The following is a 22,030-nucleotide window of genomic DNA, read 5'->3' on the forward strand; positions in this document are numbered from 1 at the left end:
AGAGTGAAACCAAGTGGGAAGAAAAAAAACAAGATGAAGGGAAGAAAATAAAGGAGGGCTGCCTCTCGTACACCACTCTGACAGAAACACACAGAGACGAGAGGCAGTGAGGACGAGGAGGAAACCAGTGACTCTTGCATGGTTTTGAGCAGAGGGAAAGAGAGTGGAGGAGAAGAAGAAGGAAGAGGAGGAGGAGGAAGTGTAAGGCTTCTCTCCAGTGCTGCCTGAAACAAACCAGGAGAGAGAAGCAGAGGAAGAGAAAGGAATCTCTGACTGAGGATGGAGGACGAGCAGAGATACTGGGTTACTCAGGCTCACGCCAGAGTGTGGACCTGAGCCCAGCTAGCGTTACTACAAGATGCTGTCAAAGACCCAGTGTGTTGTGAGGGCTGAGTGGTGCTGTGTGAGTGATGAACGTCTGCACAAACTACAGCTGCTCCTTGAAATTCAGTAGTAGAGAGTGTCTGCGTGTGAGGACGTATGACTGACCAGCTGTTCAGGAGGTAAACCGGGTCAGGTGCACCTAGAGGAGGGAAACTTGGAGGAAAGTGGGAAGACGCAGTCACGTGAGCAGGTGCATGGACTCAGAATCACCCAGAAGAGTGTGTGTTTGTGTGTGTGTGTGTGTGTGTGTGTGCGTGTGTGCGTGCAACTAGCCCAGAAAAAGCCTCAGTTCGACTGCCTCAGGTGATGTTGAAAGTGTGAGTGTGACAAACAGAAAGCGAGCTCTTGATGAAACGCCGCTGAACATCAGCCACCTGAAACCGCTCCATACCTCAAGTCAACTCAACAAGTGGACCTGTTGACTCTCAAAGAACAGTACCGTCGGTGCTCCTGCTCAGTGGGAAGCCCTCCAGCTGAAGGGTCAGCCCTGATTTCCTGCGCCCAGTGGATGCCTCCTAACTCCAACCATGGGAGAGTGGACCATCCTCGAGCGCCTCCTGGAGGCCGCAGTGCAGCAGCACTCAACTATGATTGGAAGGTGAGTTGCTGGAAGATCAGATTGTGTGTTTGTGGTCAGGTAAGAGCAAGCGGGCCTTGCTTGGTCCTATCATGCGTCTCCATGCAAACATGCACTATTAATTATAAGATGCATGCAGAATGTGAAAGCTTCCCTGTTTCCAGTCACTGAGTCCTGGTCCAAAGTGGCTGATGGCGGTGCGAGGGGGGGGGCGCTTTAGCTTCTTTAATCCTTCTGAGTGACATGATGGAAGGGTTGGGCAGCCAGGGGGGATGCTGTAAGCCCACACAGAGGCTTTGGGTCCAGAGCAGCGTGAGGATATTTCACCGCAGAATTTTCTGCTGATTTCTTTTCAACTGCTTTGAACTTTCCCCTGATCCTACCATTGTTCCCATTACTTTTTTTTCTTTCTCCATCAAGTATGAAGTCATTTCAAGACCTAAAAAACTAGTCACCAGTGCAAAGTCACGACAGTTATGATTTATGCATCCTTCTGCTTGCTGAGAGGTCGTGTATTTTAGTTTGAATAACTCATCCTCGTCGGCCGCAGAACGAGCAATTATTCATGAACGTTTCATCCACAGAGGCAGATCAGCTCTGGAGATGGTATTAGACATGATTTTGCATCTAGTACAAGACATATTTGGAGTCTGGGGTTTTCTTGGGACGTCGCTGAAGACCAAGAAGACTATCTGAGTTAGCAGTTTAACCCAACTGACTGACTCAGCCCAGCTTGTGGTACTCTTAAATTATTGAGCAAATAAATGCCAGGCAGTATCCCAAAAAAAAAAAAAAAAAAAAATAATAATAATAATGTGAAGAAATAGTTTGTTTTGGCAGAAGATGAGTCTTCTTTCTGCTGAGAGAACTCTGATCGTGAATTTTGTCGTGCCGAGAATTTGAAGTGATTTCAAGCCTTGTGCTGAGCGCGGTCTGCCGGTTGAATGGTTAGTTAGCGTTGTTTCCTTTGGGATTATGATGAATGATCAGTCAGCAGTTGCTTCCACTCATTCATGAGACACTGGAAGTGCAGTGTCGCTCATCAGCTGAACTAGTCATACTTGACTTCGGGGCGTCAGTGAGAGCAAGCAAGAAAGGAAACTGTAAGAAAAGTCTAAATTTAGGGAAAACTGGGGAGACAAAAGGGAGGATGATGAAAGCGAAAGTGTAATACAGGCCGTGAAAACGAAGGCAGCGAGGACGGAGTTATTCACAGACAAGCGAGCAGACACATGGCCTCAGTCTGCAGGGTGTTGGTAGGAAGCCAAGAGGACTGTCTCGTCACGAGATGGTGCTGTGTGTCATGACCTAAGCCGGGCAACCAGGACACCCGACAGCAAAAAAAAAAACAAAAACCCTCGGATCTCCTTTCTGCAGATTCTATTTGTTTTTCAAACAGCTGAAAGGTTATAGAATATCAGGATGTGCAGCCTCCTGTTCGGTTTCACTCACATTTGTTTGGTCTCCATGCATTTGGTTTCCCTCTTAGAGACACATTTAGTTTCAGTAAATGTGTCTTTTTTTAGTTTCAGTCAATCAAACAATTGCAGCATTTGAAATCTCTGCAGAGTGAGTTGTAGAACTGTATGCAGCGTATTTCTCAGAAAATCTAGGTCATGCGACAGAATAAAAGAGGTTTTCTGTGTTTGGGTAGCTCATAGATCAAAATTATAACAACAGCTTCTTCTCATCTTGTAGGAGGCTATTTGGGGGTTTGCTGCTGTAGCTCTACAGCTGCTACATAATATATTTGAGCCCATTTTTAGCAGTATTACTGTACATGTGTGAGCTCCAGACGTATCACTGTTGATCTTTTTGTTAGTCCCCACTTTAGTCCAGACTCTCAACAACTACTGGGTGGTTTTGTTATGAAACTTTAAGTGGATGAATCAAAATGATCCTCTTACTGACAACTCCTTTAAATTCCCTGCTTATCTTCATGACCAAATATCTGCCAGACCTGTCTAAAGCGCCGTCTGTTTACTATAATTGGTTATATTTTGGTAAGAAGTCTGGTTTTGATTCTGTGCCATTCGCCTTGTTTAAGTGGCTGCAGCAAGCCAGTAATACAAACTCAACGTCTTCTGTAACTGTGTCAAATTAAAGCCATCTTGGGTCTGTCTGTTGGACGGATATCTCTCTTCTCTCTGCAAAGCTTTTATTCGCTCACCATGTGAAACAACAGCCGGACGGGATTAAAGGACGACAAGACAAAGTGGATCAGAATCAATGAACAGAATACATTACATTACTTTCATCCACAAAAACATGTATTTAAAATGTCACCTTTATGTTGTTGAATTTGTTAAAGGTAACAGAAATGTACATAAAGCTTCGCTGACATGCACACTGTGGGATGAGGAGTTCAGCCACCTTCGTCTTCTGTTTGTCAGCCATGGAACCTGCAGATACCGGACAATCTGCTCTTCCAATCAGAATAAGAAAAATACATATTCCAGCGTAGGTGGTAATGAAATACGCCTCGAAGAGCTCCAGTGCAGCCTCATGGAGCTACAAGCATGACTGCCAGTCTTGTTGTTTCATCCAATGTCCTTGCACGGTGATTGTTTATGGCACTGAAGTGAGATAAGCAACGATTTAGTCAATATCATAAAGTCTGATTTCATCCAACATGAACTTCTGCAGTAAAGCAGCAGTGCAGCATCTGGATCGATGCCCCTGACTGTCAATCACAGCTGTGAAGCCAGTTGATTGGCAGATTGATCACTTTATTAAGCAAGTCATTTCTTCCCACGAGTCTTACTAAGTCTCCTGAGAGGCCTGACAAACACATCCTGACAAACACATCCTGACAAACACATCCTTCAATTTTGACATATCTGATTATTGGAAAGGCTTTCTGCTGGTTTCATTAATTAACCAGAAGACATTTTACTCATTAGAAATGAATAAAAAAAAAGCACACATACAATGTCATCCATGGTATTTGCTCATCTGTTAAAAAAAAAAAAGTATTAATTGGAAACGCTCCTCATGTCTTTGTGCTACTACTGAAAATATGAAAAGAGCCAGTCACTCTTTATAGCTTTAGTGTCCACACGTTCCCACAGTAAAGTGCTCTCCCTACATCTGGCTTTTCTACAGCTCAAAACCAGCTAATCTGGGCCATCACTGCTGACATGAATTTTTATAAATGCACACTAATACTCCCTCAATCCTAAAACCTATTGGTCCCTCCGCTGTGATTTCAGTCGTCCCATTGGTAGGAGCAGGTGCCGTCCTGCCGGAGGAAGCGTTGGACAGGTTGCTGTCCCCGAGGCGATGCCAATGTGTGCTCTCATGAGTCTGCCATGACAACGGCCGGCAGGACTGAGTCCATTTGTCATACGTGACTCACACACACATTAGGGAAATATAACACTCATTGTTTATGTAAGATTACAGACAGCTGCAGAGATTCCCTTCTATGGCCAGGGTTTGTGTGTGTGTGTGTGTGTAAAACATGAACTTTCTGTCCATGTCGCATGCTTGACTGAGTTTCTACTCTCTACAAACGTATGTGTGTCTCCATCCACCTGCTAACTGTGATTTATTCCTGCCATTACGGGCAGTGGGCCAGGTGTAAATAGATTTCCCCGGGACTCTGTGATGGACTGTGGGGTCGCTGGGCCTGTTGGTACACACGGCCTCTGAGGATGAAGCACTCTCTGCCTAACTACTGCCAACACGTCTGTCTCTGTGGCCCCGCTCCCATTGGCTACACCCTTACTCGTTAGCTGTCATTGGCCACAGTGCGACTGCTAAACATGCAAATCCATCCCCTTTTCCTCCTCGATATCGATCCCCAATAACGGAATAGGAAGTGGAGCTTGATAGAAGACATGGCACTTAATGAAATGGTCTTCAGGCCTGTCCGTTTGCCGTGCAAATGGGCTGCAGCAAATGGAATGTTAAGTGCGTAATCAAAGCTGTGAGCACCTCATTGACTCTTTTTTCCCATTTAAATAAACCTTGATGGTAATTAGGAGAGTAAATGTTTATTCTTGTAGTGCCTTCCTCATTGAGATACCGAGCGGTTAAACACCTCCACAACAAGCTGTTAGCATCTTTGTGTCTTTTTGAGATTCTTCTCACAGAGTTTAAGATGCTGCAGAGTTCCTGGCTGAAATAATTTGGCCCTTCCTTATTTCTGTAAAAAGATTAGGAGATGCATTCAATTCCTTTTAAGGTTACAGACAACCCATGAAACAGCTCTTCACAAGTGTTCTTGTCATCGGGAAAGGATATTTGAGGCTATAAAGTCTTGAATATCACAATTTTTCAAGTGAATTTAGAGAAAAAAAAATATTCAAGCCAATCCAGTTTAACAAAGAGAATATGTATTCAATATATTTGTCCTTTTAGTCTCAACTGAGGCATTTATGCTGTTGAACCTGGTTGGACACATGAGAAGTGAGACTTTAAACTTTGGCTCTTCTTATTGGCAGCTGCATACAGAAGGCATGACGGTTCAGATGCTCTTGGATAATCTGATAAAGCTTTCATATCAAACATACTGACACCTTTAATCTGTGTGGTATAACTTCACTATGTCCCAATTAAGGGACATGAAGGTCTGCACATGGACCCAGAAACCTTGAGAGCACATAACCCCCTCACAAAATCCTGAAATTTCTGGATTCTTTTTGGACAATTGAAATCTGTTATTTACACTTAATGCTTGGGCTCTTTTTTATTTCCATTACTGGCTGGCAGTTGGTCTTGTGATGTGTGATGTGATGTGAAAGATCTTTCTATTGGATCTTTAGTTTTTCAGGAAAAAGAACACGTAAAGAAGGAGCCTTCAAAACTGACTGTGATGTAATTGGTCTTCAAATGTGGCCCCTGAAGGAGGCGGCCCCTGAATAGAAACACAGCTACAGAGTCCTTTCAGCGGTGGTTGATTTGGAGTATCCCAGCATGCCTCTGCACGTGTACAAGGGAGGCCAGCTCGCTTAGCATGACTTCTCAGCGTGTGTCCCTGAGTCAAATGAGTCTTGTCACTCAGGAGTTCAGCTCATTCGTCCTGGAAAGTGTGTGTGTGTGTGTGTCTGTTCGTGTGTCTCATTCACTCCTTCCGCAGTACAATGCATACACAAAGCCCTGGTTTGGACTTTGTGTATTAGTGAGCGCTGTTTGTTTCCACGTGACTCGGTGTGCCTGTGTTTGTTGACAGGTTACAGCTCTGTCGTCACATGACCTTTGGATCATCGTGCTTTTATTTAGCAAATCCCTGTGGAGCGTTCACAGCCCCCCCATGGAGGTGCTAGACTAATTTTGCAGTGTGAGACATATCCATCGACTGTGTGCTCTGTAATGTGGAAAAGAGAGGAAAATAAGAAGGCAAGAAATAGGCTGTGACATCGCCTGGCTGTTAGCAGATTCCCCTGAGAGACACTTAGAAAAGGCCAAGAAAGATGTCTGATGTCTATTCAGGCCGTCCCACCATGTCCCTGTTTCCACACTCCCTCCATCCATAGGTAATGACTGCTGGGACGCTGTCGGCTGTAATGGCAGCACCTTCCCCGTGCTGCCATAAGAAGCTGGTTATTACAATGCTCTCACATGTTCCACAGAGACGTTATGAATCACCAGCGGGAGGTAGATGCATGTAATCTCAGGGTTTTTACATCAAATATACACGACGTCCACCTGCGGATAAAAGCAAATGCCATCTGGAAAAATAATGATTTCGTCAAAGACAAGTTAACAGTGTGAACGCTCATGTCGGTCCACATAGAGGGATCGATCCGCTCCAGCTGAGCTGCAGCCTTCTCCCCAGCGCCAACTGCACATAATTACGAGGCTTGTGGTCTCCTTTCTTGCTGCTTACACTTCCAACAGTCCTCTCTTTGTGTCTCAGCTTCTCGCTCTCCACCTCTTCTTCCTCACAAACCAAACAGGCTGACAGGGTTGATGTGGTGTTTACATCCAGGTGGAGTGTGTGTGTGTGTGTGTGTGTGTGTGTGTGTGTGTGTGTGTGCATGCTCATCAGACATTACATTAAAAGATAAGCCTCAAAACGCCTCATTAAATTAGATCACCAAGCTGACATCATGTTGGAGATCCACCGTTTGCACAGTGAGGGGGCAGCGGCTGCTGCAGTATGGATGGTCACAGAGGAGACACTGACGGAGGGAGAGCGGCATGAATGGATTAGAGCAGCTGAAGGGTCATAGTTCAGACAGACTTCACCTTGTAGGGCCTCCAGGGAGTGGTGACTCTGGCAGGGTGACTCAGCAGGGCTTATCGGTTTAGTGTTAGCACCTCGGTGGAGGACAGAGCAGGTCAGTGTTAGGGTGATACTGGGGGGTTAGTTTAACCTGGACATGAATTCAAACAAGACAGGAGAGCGAAAAACAAATAAGACTCCCTGTCTTCATTTATTAAAAGTCTTTCCTATGTAGCTATGGTCCACTGCACCGAGATGATTACTGCGAGAATGAAATGATAGTTAAAATCAGCGGTTGGTTGGATGATGAATGAGTTTTTCCAGGCTCGCATTGAGTTTCATTAAAGGTTCATTGCAGCTGTGGATCCGTCTGTCATCGTTCTGCTCCTTTACTTATTAAAAAGTTGGTTATGGACTCACATGGTGATGCGGTTGAAAGCAGTTTCAAAACGCTTTCCTGCCGGTTCATTCTGGGACTTGTTGTCAAATCAAGGTTGGGGGAAAAAAACAAAAACACACACAAATAAACACTTAAACACGCTAACATGAAATGCAAAGGCTGCTCTCATCTGCATGAACATTGAATTATTTATCTGATCCTATCCTGAACTGAAGTTTCAAGTCATGGAGGTGGGCAAACGAGTCAGGGCGGAAATGTCGGCTGCGTTCATATAGATATTTAAATGACGTATTAGTGATGGAAATATCAGATTCCCACTTCATTAAAGTTTCTCATCCTTCTTTGTCCTAATGAGGCGGGTGATGTAATACCTAGCAATGCAAGCATGAGTTTGCAATGCGTTAGTTTTGAGCTGTTTGTTTTTAATTAACATCAACAAGTCAATCACAGTAACGTCTTTCCTCTTTGACACAAAACTGTCGCCTGTAAAATGTCAACAGGTAGAAACTTAAATGACCTTTAGGCTACATCCTACATCTCACACGTGTTACTACAGCTGTCCAACCTCCCTAAAGCTGAAACTATTCGAGTTTAATTTTCAGAACTTCAAGGTCTTTCTGTAGTTTAGTCGGCCAAAATGAGGACCTTCAGAAACATGGCATCTTATAACTGCCTACACAGTTAAATTCTGCATTTTAAGGTGAAAACTAACCGCAGAGTTGGACTGGCCCATGGGTGTTCCTGGGATCAGCGTTTTCAGGTGTGATAGCCCAAAGAGAGATTATTTGTGGTTTTAAAGTTACATGAATAAATCACCTAAAAGGATCCATATGAGCAAAAATAGTTTAATAAGTCATTAATGCACTATAATAAATCAAACTGTTATCCAAATGTAAATGTAGACCAGTATCAAAACTGGACTGATTTCTTTGTAATCTGAACGGTTTTATAAGATCATCCCCTCAGTAGTGTCTTCGTTACCTGAAACATGAGGGGCCAAAGGAAAAGAAATGGCCAACTTTGGCCTTCATTACCGACTAATGTGGCGTCTTTTCCAAGTTCGGCTGGGAGATCATTTTCTTACTCTGCACAATCTGCTTTTATTACTCGCTACTGAAAGCATTTCTGTGTGGGAATCATCTCCGCCCATCTTTGGCTCTCTCCTTCACACTTTATCTCCCTCCGTCTCAGCCTTTGAAGATGAAATGGACGCTCTCTTGATTGATTTACCGCTCTTGTCTTGATCCGCTGTGATTCCCATCATCTGCTGTCACACTCTGTCCACATCTCTAATGAACAAGGTGAGAGTGTAAGAGTCACTTAGGTGGAGGTGCTCTCATCTCTTTTAGCATGCTTCAGTGTGTGTTTGTGTGTGCGTGTGTGCGTTTGTAACATCTGTTCCTCAGAGGCGGTATCAACTCCTGCACTTGATTGACTCAACATGAATAAAAAAAATCAAGAGTGCACACCAGTCAAACACTTTACACACCACTGACACACACACCATCTCCGCCGGGACCAACATATTGTAAAATACAGTATATATTTATATAAAAAAAAAAGACATCTGATTCACTGCCCCCTCGCATGTGTGCACTGTCTCACACAAACACACACAACCAGATGGCCATCCAAATATACAAACGTGCGTAAGCAAACTTTCAGCGTGGTTGCTATATTTACTCATTTCTCAGGAGCAGAAACACACAGACACACACACACACACACACACACACACAACCAAAACTGTCACAGTCTGTGATGTTGCAGCTGATTATATGAGCAAACACACAGAATGTGGCAATTTAGTCACACCACACACACACACACACACTCTCACAGACAAGATGCTATTTGCACATTCTTCAATTAAGCAGTGAAGTCAAGCTGCAAGGAGTGTGTTTAACTGTCGGCAATATGGTGCATTCACACCACTCTTGTGTCCAATTCTAAAAAAAAAACAGCGACCTAGACGGTGCTGTGATGTGAGAAAGATAAATTTAGCCTTTCCAACCTGTAGATTGGCAGCAGGAGGACTCCAGCAGGCAGCAGTGTGACCTTTTGGTATATGAGGCTCTGTTCATATCACATTAGATGGCGGACAGTACAGACAATGTGTTGTATAAAGATGCTTCCAGACAAATAAATACTCGGTAGGAGTTCATGGTTTCAAGACCTTTGTACAATGTCTGAGGTCCAGCAAGAGCGTTAAATTTAGGGAATAAAATTTTAACTCCGAAGAAGAAATGGAATTAGTGTGTCGATGTGAGATTGTAGAAACAGAAGCTCACATTCAGTCTTAACGCAAACACCAGCAAATAGCTTTTGCTCTTTGGTGATGTTTCATATGTTTTCTGCTGAAAATATGAATGTGTCGCTTGATTAGGAGACATTTGTGTGTCTGCGGGAAGCCTGAAGGTAGTTGACAAGGTCGACCATTCAATATTAGCTTGATGATGACGACAGCAACAATTGTGTTACTGGAGACAAGTTTCTGTTTGCTGTTGTTTCCATCGTTTTTTGAGCTGAATGGTGCAGCAGTATGTCAGAACAACGTGGCGTGGTCGTTGGTCCACTTTTCAATCCAAAAAAAAAAAAAAAAAACGTTTTGAATCCAGCCGCCAGTCGTCTGTAATTCGACCTGCGAACGGCCCTTTCACAGTCACCGCTGATTTCATTTGTAATGACTGTGGCAGATGTCTTAGGTACAAGAGCATTTTTCATCAATTGATTGTTTGGGATGTTCCCTGTGCGGCCATGTGCTGACTGATTGTGTGTCATGGAGGCTCCCTGCATGTGCCAGAGCTGCTGATTTGGGTTGGGGCTTGGCATGAGCAAGGCGCGGTGGGCGGGGCGTTGGCGTGGGTGCAGCAACCCTAACTCGGGATTGTCCAAAACCCACGATTAAATCCGGATTACGGCCATCATTTCTATCTCTCTCTGTCTGCATTTCCCTCCAGTGACCCCCCCCCCCACCTCTCCCTCGCCAACCTCCCTTTCCCTTCGCTCCTTCCTTTCCCGCCCACGCTTTTGCTCTCTTCCTCACTCCTGCTGCTCTTTTTTCCTGCTCACACCTCACCCCTCCATCCTGACCTGACTGCCTACCCAAAAAAAGAACAAAAAACAAACACTGCCACCCTCCTGGTGGGCCTGTTGCCATCCTGACCACTCGTGCCACTTCTTGTTCCTTCCTACCATCGATCTGTCGTGATTGTGACGAGTTTCAGCACGTCTATTTTTAACTTCTGGGCTCCTTTTTTTAAACCTTGCGTGAATGCTTTATCTGTTACCAAGGCAACTGCCACAGTCATTATCGACATGGAGACCATCATGCACACGGTTGAGGAAAAAAAAAACACAGATCTCATCTTCCTTTTTGAATCATTTTGATCACGCAAATCCAAATACGGCCGTTATTTGTATTGGTCTCTATCATTTCATTACACCGATGGGATTAATATAGCGTGCGTGAGTGTGCATGTGTTCGTGTGAGCCGGGAACAATTGTCGTTTTATCTCCAGAGCCAGAGTCACATTCATCAAAACACCACTTAAATACCTCTGTCTGTGTGTGTGAGAGAGAGAAAGGATGAGAAAGAAGAACAGAATGGACGGATGGATAAGTGGACAGTATTAAAATATACTAATATTAGATTTCCATTTTAGCAGCTTACAGACCAGGATTACACCGACTGCAGCATATCATAAGAAGGAGACTATTGTCTCCTGCAGAAATATAAATGAACTCTCTACAAGCTTTAAAACAGTTCAATAAGAACATGAATTATGCACACTGTAAGGCAATATTACCTTTTGAAAAATGTTAAAATGATCATGCATAAAACTAATTTCTGTTATCTATCATATATTTTTCAAAATTAAATATATTTTATTTCCGAACGGTCACCAGATATCAAAATGAGGTCAGACACTTCTCTTTCTAAGAGCTTCCAAGACTAAATGCTTAATTTAATCTGTCACATTCATATAATTTTATCATATTAGCTTCTATTTTTTTTATAAAATTCAACGTAACCACTGATTTGGCTGATAAATAAACATAAAGGAGTAAAATAAAATGTATAATGTTTCCCTTCAGATTTGAAGTGACCTCAAAAAGGATGCATAATGCCGACTGTGCATTGGTGTCGTTCAGTTATTTTCTTTGGATATATGACCTTTTTAATTTCATAAATTAAGCCCCACCTGTTACGTAGTGTCTGTGGTTTACCTGAACTGACCCAAACTGAACCGACTCTCCACCCGATTGGAGATCGCAGGAAGAAGAGACAAAGATGAAACCGTTATTACTGGTCGGTATGACAGACATTCATCTTCATCTTCTCCTGAGAGGATGGAACTAACACCCGGCAATGTCAGACACAATCGGCTTTGTGACGCCCTGCAACAGCTGGGAGTGTGTGCGTGTGTGAGATTCTGATTAAAAATGTGTGCACATGTGGATAGAGAGGTTACCTTATCCTGAGTGACCTCACTCTGAGTTTCTGTGCATGGAGTTCAGATATATTTGTTATACTGCCCTTTGAGTGTGTGTGTGTGTGTGTGTGTGTCCATGCAGGATAAAGGTCTATCCGCAGGGGAGAGTGCAGCCCCCTCACTCCTTCTGTCACTGGCCTGAAGGACCGGAACGTCCCTTCTGGCCGTGTGAGGTTGTGTACCGCTCGGTGCCAGGTGACCCACTGTGAACTACCAGCTATTGATAAACCATTTGCAGCAGAAGCAGTACAGAGAGCGAGAGAGCATGTGTGTGTGTGTGTGTGTACGACAGGTATCTGTCCATATTTGATGTGACAGGATTAGATTTGTACGACGTCGTATTTGGGTCACCAACTGGTGCCGTTAAGAAAGAAAGTCAAAACATCGGGCAAGGAAAAAAAAAATGAAGGAGGCGGGGTAAAGGTTGGAGTTAACAGAGAGATGGTGGGATTTTCCTAAACCATCGATGACAAAACATTAGTCCAGATTTTGTGTTGCTGCACACTATTAAGTCATTCATTTAAGAGTTTTTTTTCCAAACCATTATCATTTAACCACAACCTGTGAAAATGACCGGAAGGGATCATGAAAGAAGGGAGGCACAAAGATAAACGAACCCACAGATCAGGCAAACAAAAAGGTCAAAGAGGTAACGGGTCAGAAAGGCAGAACAACGAGGAAAAGGCCCGAAAGAACAAAGAGGAGCCGGCAGAGGATGCTGGGAAAGTTCAGAAATATATCCCCGAGGGAGAAGAAGACCGTTTGACACAGGTGTAAAAAAAAAAGAAAAGAATTGGGGCAGGGCAGATAATCAGAAAGGAGGAAGAGAAGACACTCAGGGGGAGCTGGATGTGGCCGAAGCTTTTTGGACTGGATTCTCTTCATCATTTGTCAAACCAGCAGCTGAATCACTTTTTCTAATATTTTTTGGGAGTGTTTAGTCAATCCGTCTGCGTCCTCACCTTCACACGTCGTGTGTGAGGGAGGCAGGTTCCCAACGCTCACAGCTGAAACGGAGATTGACTTGAAGCGTGGGGCCGAATGAGCGGCGTCCACGTCTGAGGCCGTGAAAACGAAAGGCGCAAGAATGTTGGCCGTTGAGGCCGATCGGTGATTATTTCAGACGTAAGCTGAGAGGTAAATTAAAGAGGAATATGGGTTGGAGATGTAAGAAACAGAGAAGCAGCAGGCATGGAGGGGAAAAAGGGGGGGGGGTCGAGCAGCATTGATGGAGGCTAAATGTGAAGCTCTGAAAGGGATTAGCAGGTCTGCCATAATATTGGCTTATTTACACCACAGCCTGCCGAGCTCAGAGCTCTGAGCTCCTTTTTTTATTTACCATTGCACATGATTCAAGCCCCGAAATAATTAATTAAAACAATTATAGCTATTTGTTGGGAGCAGAAATCAAAATCTTGGACGTTTCAAAAAGATTTCCAAGCTTCTTTTATCTGTCTTCTTTAAAAACGAGGCCAGTGTGTTCTCTTTATTTCTCACAAAATTATAACTTCTGCACAGCTGCTTGGTTTAATCTGCCTTGCAGGCATAATTTGCTGTTTTCTGTGAACTTTTTTTTTTTTTTTTTGTGCATGAAACAAACCAGCTTCGAGCACCTAAGTCACCCTGTGACTGGTCCCCTCCTCCTCAGGAGGAGAGAAGATGCTGTTCAGTCGTCGACTTAGCTGTTAATCGGCGCTCCTCTCTCTCTCTCTCTCTCTCCGGCTCTCTCTTTCCCTTCGTTTTCTGCCCCTTGCCTGTTGCCGTGGTAACTAGCAAATGGGGGGAAGTTGAGCAGAGGGGAGACTGAAGCAAGGGAGGAGAGATAAGAGGAAAGGAAAAGAGAGAGGAAGGACGGGGGGGTTGTGTTGGGTTTCTGGGTAAACGAACCTCAGCTGCTCTCCGTCGACCCCCTTCTCCTCTTTTATCACCAAAACTATCGACCCCTCGCTCAGTTGTTCCCTTTTTGTTCCTGTTCGACCCAGATTCATCATCATCCTCACGCAATTTGCTTGAATGTCTGTTTTCTCCTTCATCTTTACAAAATTCCTCATTTAAATGTTTCTATTTCACCTCCATCTGAACCCCCCCCCCCCCCTAAAACTTTAGCCATGGAGCCACGTCCCACCTCACGTCTACGTCTGCTTTCCTTCAGATCGTCCTCAGTGATCTTCATGGAAGCAGCGTTCAGGCTTTCATTAAAGGAGATTGGCATTTAACATGAAGGGAACTCCTCGGTCGTGTCAAGAGAGCGTCACTCTGCATGGCATTTCAATTTTTCTGGAAGTTGAATAATGCAGAACAGTGGGCCAGTAGTGTGTGTGTGTGTGTGTGTGTGTGTGTGTGTGTGTGTGTGCTTCTGACTGTCTGTGTCTATGAAGGCTGCAGCTGGATTGGAGTTTAGACGATGAGTACTGCAAGAAATCCACATTCAAGATAATGAGGAAGAGCAAGGGAGGAAAACATCAGGTCGGGGGGGTGGGGGGGTGTTGGATTTGTGTTGGCATAATGTATTTGCATAATCACAACCAACAACAAGCAACATATTAGTCAACAAACAACGTCTGCTGGGATCAGAAGTAGTGATTATGTTATTGAAGCAAATTGGTGATTGTTTTGTCCAAATACAAAGAAGCTTTCTCCAGCAAATGTTTTTTTTTTTTTTTTTGGCATTTGTGCTTCAGTAAAATCTTAAATTATTTATTTTTTTTGTTGAGTAAAAACACAAATGTGGTGTAAATGCTTTGGCAGAAGGCCACAAGTGTTTGTCAGACATCAGAAAACACACAAGACGGAAAGCACTGGCTGCTAAAATACGTCATGTGACCATCCTTGTTTTGCAGAGAAACACGGATCTTCGTAGAAAACTACAGACACAATCTGGAGATTATTCTTCCTGGCGGGTGTCGGTGGGAAGGACAGAAGAAAGAACAGAACAGAGAGAGAAAGAGATCCCTGAGAGAAGAGAGACAAAAAAGTAATAATAATAATAAAAGAAAGATGTAGAGAGGAGAGAAAACAGGTGGGGGATGCTGTCAGGGGGTCCGATAATCTAAATCTATTTTGAAAAAAAAAAAAAAAAAATCTAATACAAGAATCCTCCCTTGGCCCAGCCACAGATTACAGCAGCGGGTTGCGTGTGGAAGCTATTATATAATTCATTCTCCGTGATGAGATTTTCCTTCATTGCTGGTTTTCCTTACTATCCCCCTCCGTCTCTCACACTCTGCACCAACACTGCCAGGTTTCTCTTTTAATTTAAGGAGAAGACGTCCGAGCCACACTTGGGTGTGTTTTTGTTGACTTTGTAATCTTTTTTTTTTTTTAATCCTTATCTGGAACTAATTCATCTTAAACAGCAATTTGATGTCTTCTTTCAGTGCTCAGTCCATTTTAAAGCGTCTCCGCTGTCTGGATGGTGTTTTCTTGCATGAACGTGTGTGTTTGTGTGCACATGCAGGGACATATAGTGCGACGCTCCCTCGCTCTGGTATTGTGAATTCTCTGCTCACTAAGCTCCTTAATGGAGTCAGTACAAGGGCAAAACCATTTTCATTTTTATCTTTTCTTTTTTTGCCTTTATCATTTTCTCCCTCCCTCCCGCCTTCTTTACTTTCCTCCCCCACCTCCGCGTTTCGGCTGATCACAAGTGGGCGAACTGTCAGTAAGTCTTTTATTTTTAATTTTTGGAGGTCATCACGAGTGACCTGCTGTTTTGATGAGAGGTACATGTGAACTGCACGCCGTCAGACTCTGGAAAGGATTAACTCTGCCCTTCGACTCCACATCTGCGCCACACAAGACTGGCAGAGCCGCTGTGCGATTGGTAGATTACCCTCCACGCAGCCAAATGCCATCTAATGATTATCTGCCGATGTTTAAAGGTGCAGTAGAACGGGCCTCCCTCACTGTCCAGTCACAATGGCGTCCAGGCGATGGGATCTTCTTTTTGAGATCGATGAAATAAATTTATACCACTTGTACAGAAAATTGCACCCTTTCTATGAAATTGTGTGTGTGTGTTGGCCAGAGGTAAATTCATGTGACAGCTTCCATCCCGTGTTGCTCTTATCTAATAAATCCACACTTATCCTGAGGGAGGGTTTGCATGTGGAAAGCAGGAACGAGGTTAAGGTGAGATTTGAAAGGAAGTGCAAGAAAAACGTTCCTGTAAAAACGGCACACCATTCTCATCTGGGAGACGAGCGGCGTTTTTTCCAGATTGCTCAGTAATTTACCGTCCTCCCATTTTATCTGCTGAAATAAAAAGAAATAAAATCATCAAATCAACTCAAATATAAACCGTTTTTAAATAGTGGTGCTTTCTGTACACTCACATGTAGGATGGCGTCTCCACAGGATGCTCGTTGGTACAGTGCGTGAATTTTGGGTAATTTTGTCCCAACACTCACCAGATATGATGAGCACAATGTGTGACCATGATTGTCGCCCTCCTGCTGGCTGCTGTGCTCGCTTGACTTTAAAATGGACATTTTCCGGTCCTGTGCGTGGCAGTTCCTCACTTTCTTTCTTTCTTCAGAGAGGGGCAAACTGTCCGTTGTTTTATATTTAACTGTTTTAAATTGCCCCACTTGTCAATGAGAACGCAAAACATAAATCTGTCACACTCTTAGACTGTTATAAAGGTTCACTGCACAAAGCTGCATTGAAATGTTACTGCCAGACCTCTACAATATGTCTCGGACATGACGCCATCACATAAAATTGGTTGACTTACCGTCAAAGTCTGAGAGGCACTTACAGTGTAGCCGCTGTGGTGCTTTACATCTCTGAATTTAAACGGTGTGTGTTTTGCACGTTGACCTTTTTCTCAGAAATGAATCGCTCCTCCGGCACTTCATACTGTACTGCCCAGCAACGCTGCCTCCTGAGCCATTTTTATATGTCGCCATCTATTGACTTGTATACACACAAAACCCATAAATCCCATCCAGAACGTAATGAGGTCAGGTTTTGATGGGCGACTGTAATGGCGTGCGCTCGGGGTTCACGTGGAGTAATGACAGTGATTTATCTTTCCATTATTTACGGGATTATCATTAGTCCAAATGGTTGGTGATTAGTGCGTGTTGATCTTATGCAGAACTCGGTCTGAACTCCCTCATATCTGCAGGACAGAACTACGAGGCAATCAATCAACAGATTAAGAGCGATGCTCAGGCCTGCATCTGCAGTCTGCGGCCTTGTTCCAGACTTGGTTTAGTCACAGATTACAGCATGAGAACGACAACATCCTCTCAAAAAAGCTCGCTATCTGCAGTGCTCGCCTGCTCTCGGCTCTGAAAAATAAATGAGACATGAATAAAGTAAGAAAGGAACAAAGAGGACAATGTCTGAAGGAGAGGAACAGAAAACCTGTGGTCCATCTGCTGTGTGCGACTTGACATCACGAAGCACACAGACACACTAAGCGTACCGATATGCCCAGTCAGACCATGTAAAGCAACGCATGGATGGACCCAAATAAGATGCTCACACAGACTGATTGGAGTGAAACCAATTTTAGCAAGAAAAATTTCTCTATCTCGCCACAATGTGCGCAGCAAAAGTCGTACATGTTGCTGGGGTGGCGAAAGGCAACCAATGTGTGTGTGTGTGTGTGTGTGTGTGCGTGTGCGTTGTTTATAACAGCACCAACTGCTGAGTGGTCGCTCTGTATGAGCCGCTGCTGGTCTTTGGTTGTGTGCAGAAATGACTCACAGCTCCAACTTAAGTGATGCCAAACCAAGGTTGCCATGCTAACTTTGGCTAATGATGCAGAAGACGCTAAAATTAGACGAGGAGTCGTGTCGGCGTGTCTCTCTGTACCTGTAAACAGCCTCACGGAGAACAGACACAGAACGACACAAAGGCCCAATCTTGAACTGCAGATAACAGGCTGTGAGTTATGAGCTCAGACAACACTTGGACGCTCCTCTCCTAACCGCCTTCTGTTGGAGTGTTTACTTTGGCTGATAAATGGATGTTGGAGAGCTCTTCTTCTCTGGCTCTTATCAGGAGAAATGCCGGCTTAAGTTTTACCCCTCTTTTCTCTGGTTTCTCTGATTAAGGTCTTTGCTTCTATTTCATTTTCAAATCCCTCCACTCGACCTTTGTCTCCTTTGTCAGATCTCTCTTGAAGTTCCTTCCTTATTGACTTTTCCTTTCATGGAAAGAGGAGAGGTGATGATGTCCAGTGCCTTTTTACTGAAGTCTACAGTCGCTTTGGTTTCTCATGACTCCTTAAAAATAACTGATGGATAAAAGATGACTTTATAGGCTGAGAGGAGGTGAAATGAAACTCAATATAATAATGAAGTGAGCATGCACTCATAGCTTCCATTATTTTCTGTTCTTTTGGAAGTTCATTTCCAATCCAAATAAATCGTGCTTATTTATATTACCCTGCAAAGACAGCCCACAGGCCCACGTGACACCAGTGAATATTTCACCAAAAACTTTCTTTGTGTTAAAGTGTGACTTGTCATCACTGCTCAGAGACTAATTTTGCTCCCTGACATTTCAGTGCTGATGATCTTAACTTAATTGAAAATCTACATTCTGTACATTTAAATTCATCCTTTAGAGACTCCTTTATCTGTCTTATCTGTTATTCCTGCTTCCTTGCTCGAACCAGGAAGGACATCAGATTAACTGCACTGCATTAACCCCATTTATCTCTGTTTCTCCTTCAGGATCCTGCTGACAGTGGTGGTAATCTTCCGTATCCTGATCGTGGCCATCGTGGGGGAGACGGTGTACGAGGATGAGCAGGACATGTTCATCTGCAACACCCTGCAGCCGGGCTGCAACCAGGCCTGCTATGACAAAGCCTTTCCCATTTCCCACATCCGCTACTGGGTCTTCCAGATCATACTGGTGTGCACACCCAGCCTCTGCTTCATCACCTACTCCGTCCATCAGTCGGCCAAGCAGAGGGACCGGCGCTACTCCTTTCTCTACCCCATCATGGAGAGGGACTACGGGGGAAGGGATGGGGCACGAAAGCTCCGCAACATTAATGGGATTCTGGTTCAGCATGGTGGCGATGGTGGTGGAGGAAAGGAAGAACCTGACTGCCTGGAGGTGAAGGAGATACCCAACGCCCCGCGGGGCCTGACCCACGGGAAGAGCTCCAAGGTTCGCCGGCAAGAGGGGATCTCCCGCTTTTACATCATTCAAGTGGTGTTCAGAAACGCACTGGAGATTGGTTTCTTGGCGGGCCAGTACTTCCTTTACGGCTTCAGCGTGCCTGGGATCTTCGAGTGCGACAGGTACCCGTGTCTCAAGGAGGTGGAGTGCTACGTGTCCCGGCCCACGGAGAAAACGGTTTTCCTGGTGTTTATGTTCGCAGTGAGCGGCATCTGCGTGGTGCTCAACCTGGCCGAGCTCAACCATCTGGGCTGGCGCAAGATCAAGGCCGCCATCAGGGGCGTCCAGGCCCGCAGGAAGTCTATCTGTGAGATCAGGAAGAAGGACATGGCCCATTTGTCCCAGCCGCCAAACCTGGGACGCACACAGTCCAGCGAATCGGCCTACGTCTGACCGCGAAGAGATGAAAAAGGGGGAGGAGTGGGATGAATGTGCAAGAGGGAGAATTAATTAATTATGATTTTAATTTAACGAAGATGGCGTGGAGGTCAAATAAGATGACCTCCTCTTCATGATGATGGAATGAAACAGAATGTAAAAAAGACCAAATCTCCGGCTCTGTGACTTTGTAAGTCAAGACAGAGCGGAGGAAGAAGAAAATTACAAAGCATAAAAGAGGATACAAAATTCTCTGCAAACAGACATGACTTTGGTCCCATGGGGAGATACTCCCACTGCCATTTTATACTTTTGTCTTTACTTTTTTTTTTTTTTTTTTTTATTAATTACCTTCTCTGCGCCCTCGTTTCTTTTAAGGAGGAATTAAATCCTCAAGGGGCTGAAGAGCAGAACCAGAAGATGAGAAGAAGAGGCTGTGTTCTTATGGGCGTGGTGGAAGATGACGGAGGTGTTTGGTGCTTCCCGTGGTGATTCTCTTCTGGACTGTGTCGTACTCAATGAACAAGGGAGGACAGGACAGGAGGTGGGACAGGGATTGGGAGAGCTGTCAAAGCCGCGAGAGACTCTCGAGAATGAAGCCGAGTTTGGGAGCGAGGGAGAGCTGGATGGAGACATCGCACTCTGGGAAAACATCTGAAACAGCCGAGGAGGGAGAGAAGAGAAGACGAAACGGTTTTGTTTCGCCTTCCTCTTCTCGCCGGAGACTCGAGATAGAGCGAAGCCAAGACAGACGGAGCTGCCTCTGATTAGTGTCAGCCTCACCTCTGCTGGAACAGCGAGAGGACAAGACTTATGATGTTTATGTTTTGTCTCTTGGCAAAAGATGATTTTAACACAAACACAACGAGTACCATAAACACACCCCCCTCTCCCCCCCCTCCGCTCTTGCGCCTTCGCCTTCTCTGCTCCATGGTTGGCAGCTATATCGACCCCTGAGGCTTCGGATGACGGTAATCACCCTCTCTGCTCTCTCGCTGAATAAACTTTGGAGAGCAACTAACGAACAAATGAACAAGCGGCGTGTAAACGTCAGTGTCTCCTGAAGCACAAACCAAACTCCTCTCCGGTTAGCATTCCTGTGTGCTGAGGGAAGAAGGGCGTAAGCTGAGAAGAGGAACTCGTGGAGGAGGGGAACACGTCACTGTATTACAACTTTAAACAAATTTTATAAAATATATCACCATGAGTTATGTTTTCTTTTTTTTTCTTTTTTTTTTTGAGAAAGCGATGGTGCCATCCTTGACTTACATAGAGTATAATATTATTTATCCATTTAGAGTATATCCAAATAGATTTATTTATCTTTGCAGCGAGGTTGGTAGGGATATCATGTTGCCGTTTTTTTCAAATGTAAAAACTGTCTGTCTATTTTTTTTTTCCATTTTTGTTTAGTTTAAAGCATTTCTCACCAACTGAACTGATTCATGAGAAGTACGGAGCGGGACAGGACGAGTTCTGAACTCTTTTGAGGCCCTGCAGCTGATGTATTAAATTTATTTGCAACGATCTTCTGAAAAAATAATTAACTGCATTGAAAATGCAGGAAAAAAAAACTAAAAATGCAGCTGATAAATGCAACATCCAGCCTAGCTTTTCTGCTCAGAAATCAGCTGCATGGCTTCAGGGCAGTTTAAGGCCTGCGAGCCACTTGAAAAAGGCATGTTTACTTAATGAGTAGTGACTCTCTAGGGACAGTTGTGTTTTTGAATCTCAGTGGTTTTTCATTTTGCTTTGTTTTTGGTTTGTTTTTTTTTTTTGTTTGTTTTGTTTAGTTTTTTTCTCCTGACTGGATTTCAGCATGCATGCCTTGTGCGAGAAAAAGTAAAAGAATGACATGAAAGATGTAGAAAAACATAAGATGACAGAGTGTTGCACCTTGAATAATGCAGACGAGTGGGAGAGTGGCAGACTGAAGGAACTCGCGCCGGGATGAAGGCTGCTTTCACGGAAGTGTCGCACCGTGAGCCTGTGAAACCAAATATAGGGACAGTTCAGCGGACTGTGTGAGGTCTCCCCTGATGAAAATTTAAACATTGAACTCTCGTACTCAGATTTATGCTGTTTTTTTATATTTTATATCTAACCCTAACCCTAACCCTAACCACTTATATTGTTGCTTACAAACAAACTTAGAAATGAGAGTGTTAAAGTGCTGTGACACGACCAATCATTCCCTAACTGGGGCAAATTCCACGTTTGTCAAACCCGGTGTCAAAATGTAGCATATCAGTGGTTATGTGCTTTAGCCAAGGAATCTCATCCAGCACTGCAAACTGAATGGCCTTATGTAGCGCAACACTGCTGTCGCTTAACACTGCCACGTTGATTCTCACCCCGGCCGTCACATAAATATCATCTTATTGTCAGACGTATCAAACTGCGGGAAGCTCATTTCACTGAAATTAGCTTCATTGTTAAAATCGCAAAAGAAAACCTTCCCTCCGATTTCCTTC

General features: G+C 44.2%; 1 protein-coding gene across 1 annotated transcript; it reads left to right on the top strand.

Moving 5' to 3' along the window:
* Nucleotides 1-911: 911 nt before the first annotated feature.
* On the top strand, nucleotides 912-19,571 carry gjd1b (gap junction protein delta 1b). The gene is made up of 2 exons (XM_029518226.1): nucleotides 912-982; nucleotides 18,722-19,571. The coding sequence occupies exons 1-2, from the start codon at nucleotides 912-914 to the stop codon at nucleotides 19,569-19,571; spliced, it is 921 nt and encodes a 306-aa protein (XP_029374086.1).
* Nucleotides 19,572-22,030: the final 2,459 nt, after the last annotated feature.

The sequence above is a fragment of the Echeneis naucrates genome, chromosome 13, assembly GCF_900963305.1.
Source record: "Echeneis naucrates chromosome 13, fEcheNa1.1, whole genome shotgun sequence".
Taxonomy (NCBI): domain Eukaryota; kingdom Metazoa; phylum Chordata; class Actinopteri; order Carangiformes; family Echeneidae; genus Echeneis; species Echeneis naucrates.

Bases quoted from the DNA above. Each gene is read 5' to 3' on its own strand.
- gjd1b (XM_029518226.1), top strand. From the start codon at position 912: ATGGGAGAGTGGACCATCCTCGAGCGCCTCCTGGAGGCCGCAGTGCAG. The intron at 983-18,721 runs GTGAGTTGCTGG...TTTCTCCTTCAG, and splicing joins CACTCAACTATGATTGGAAG to GATCCTGCTGACAGTGGTGG.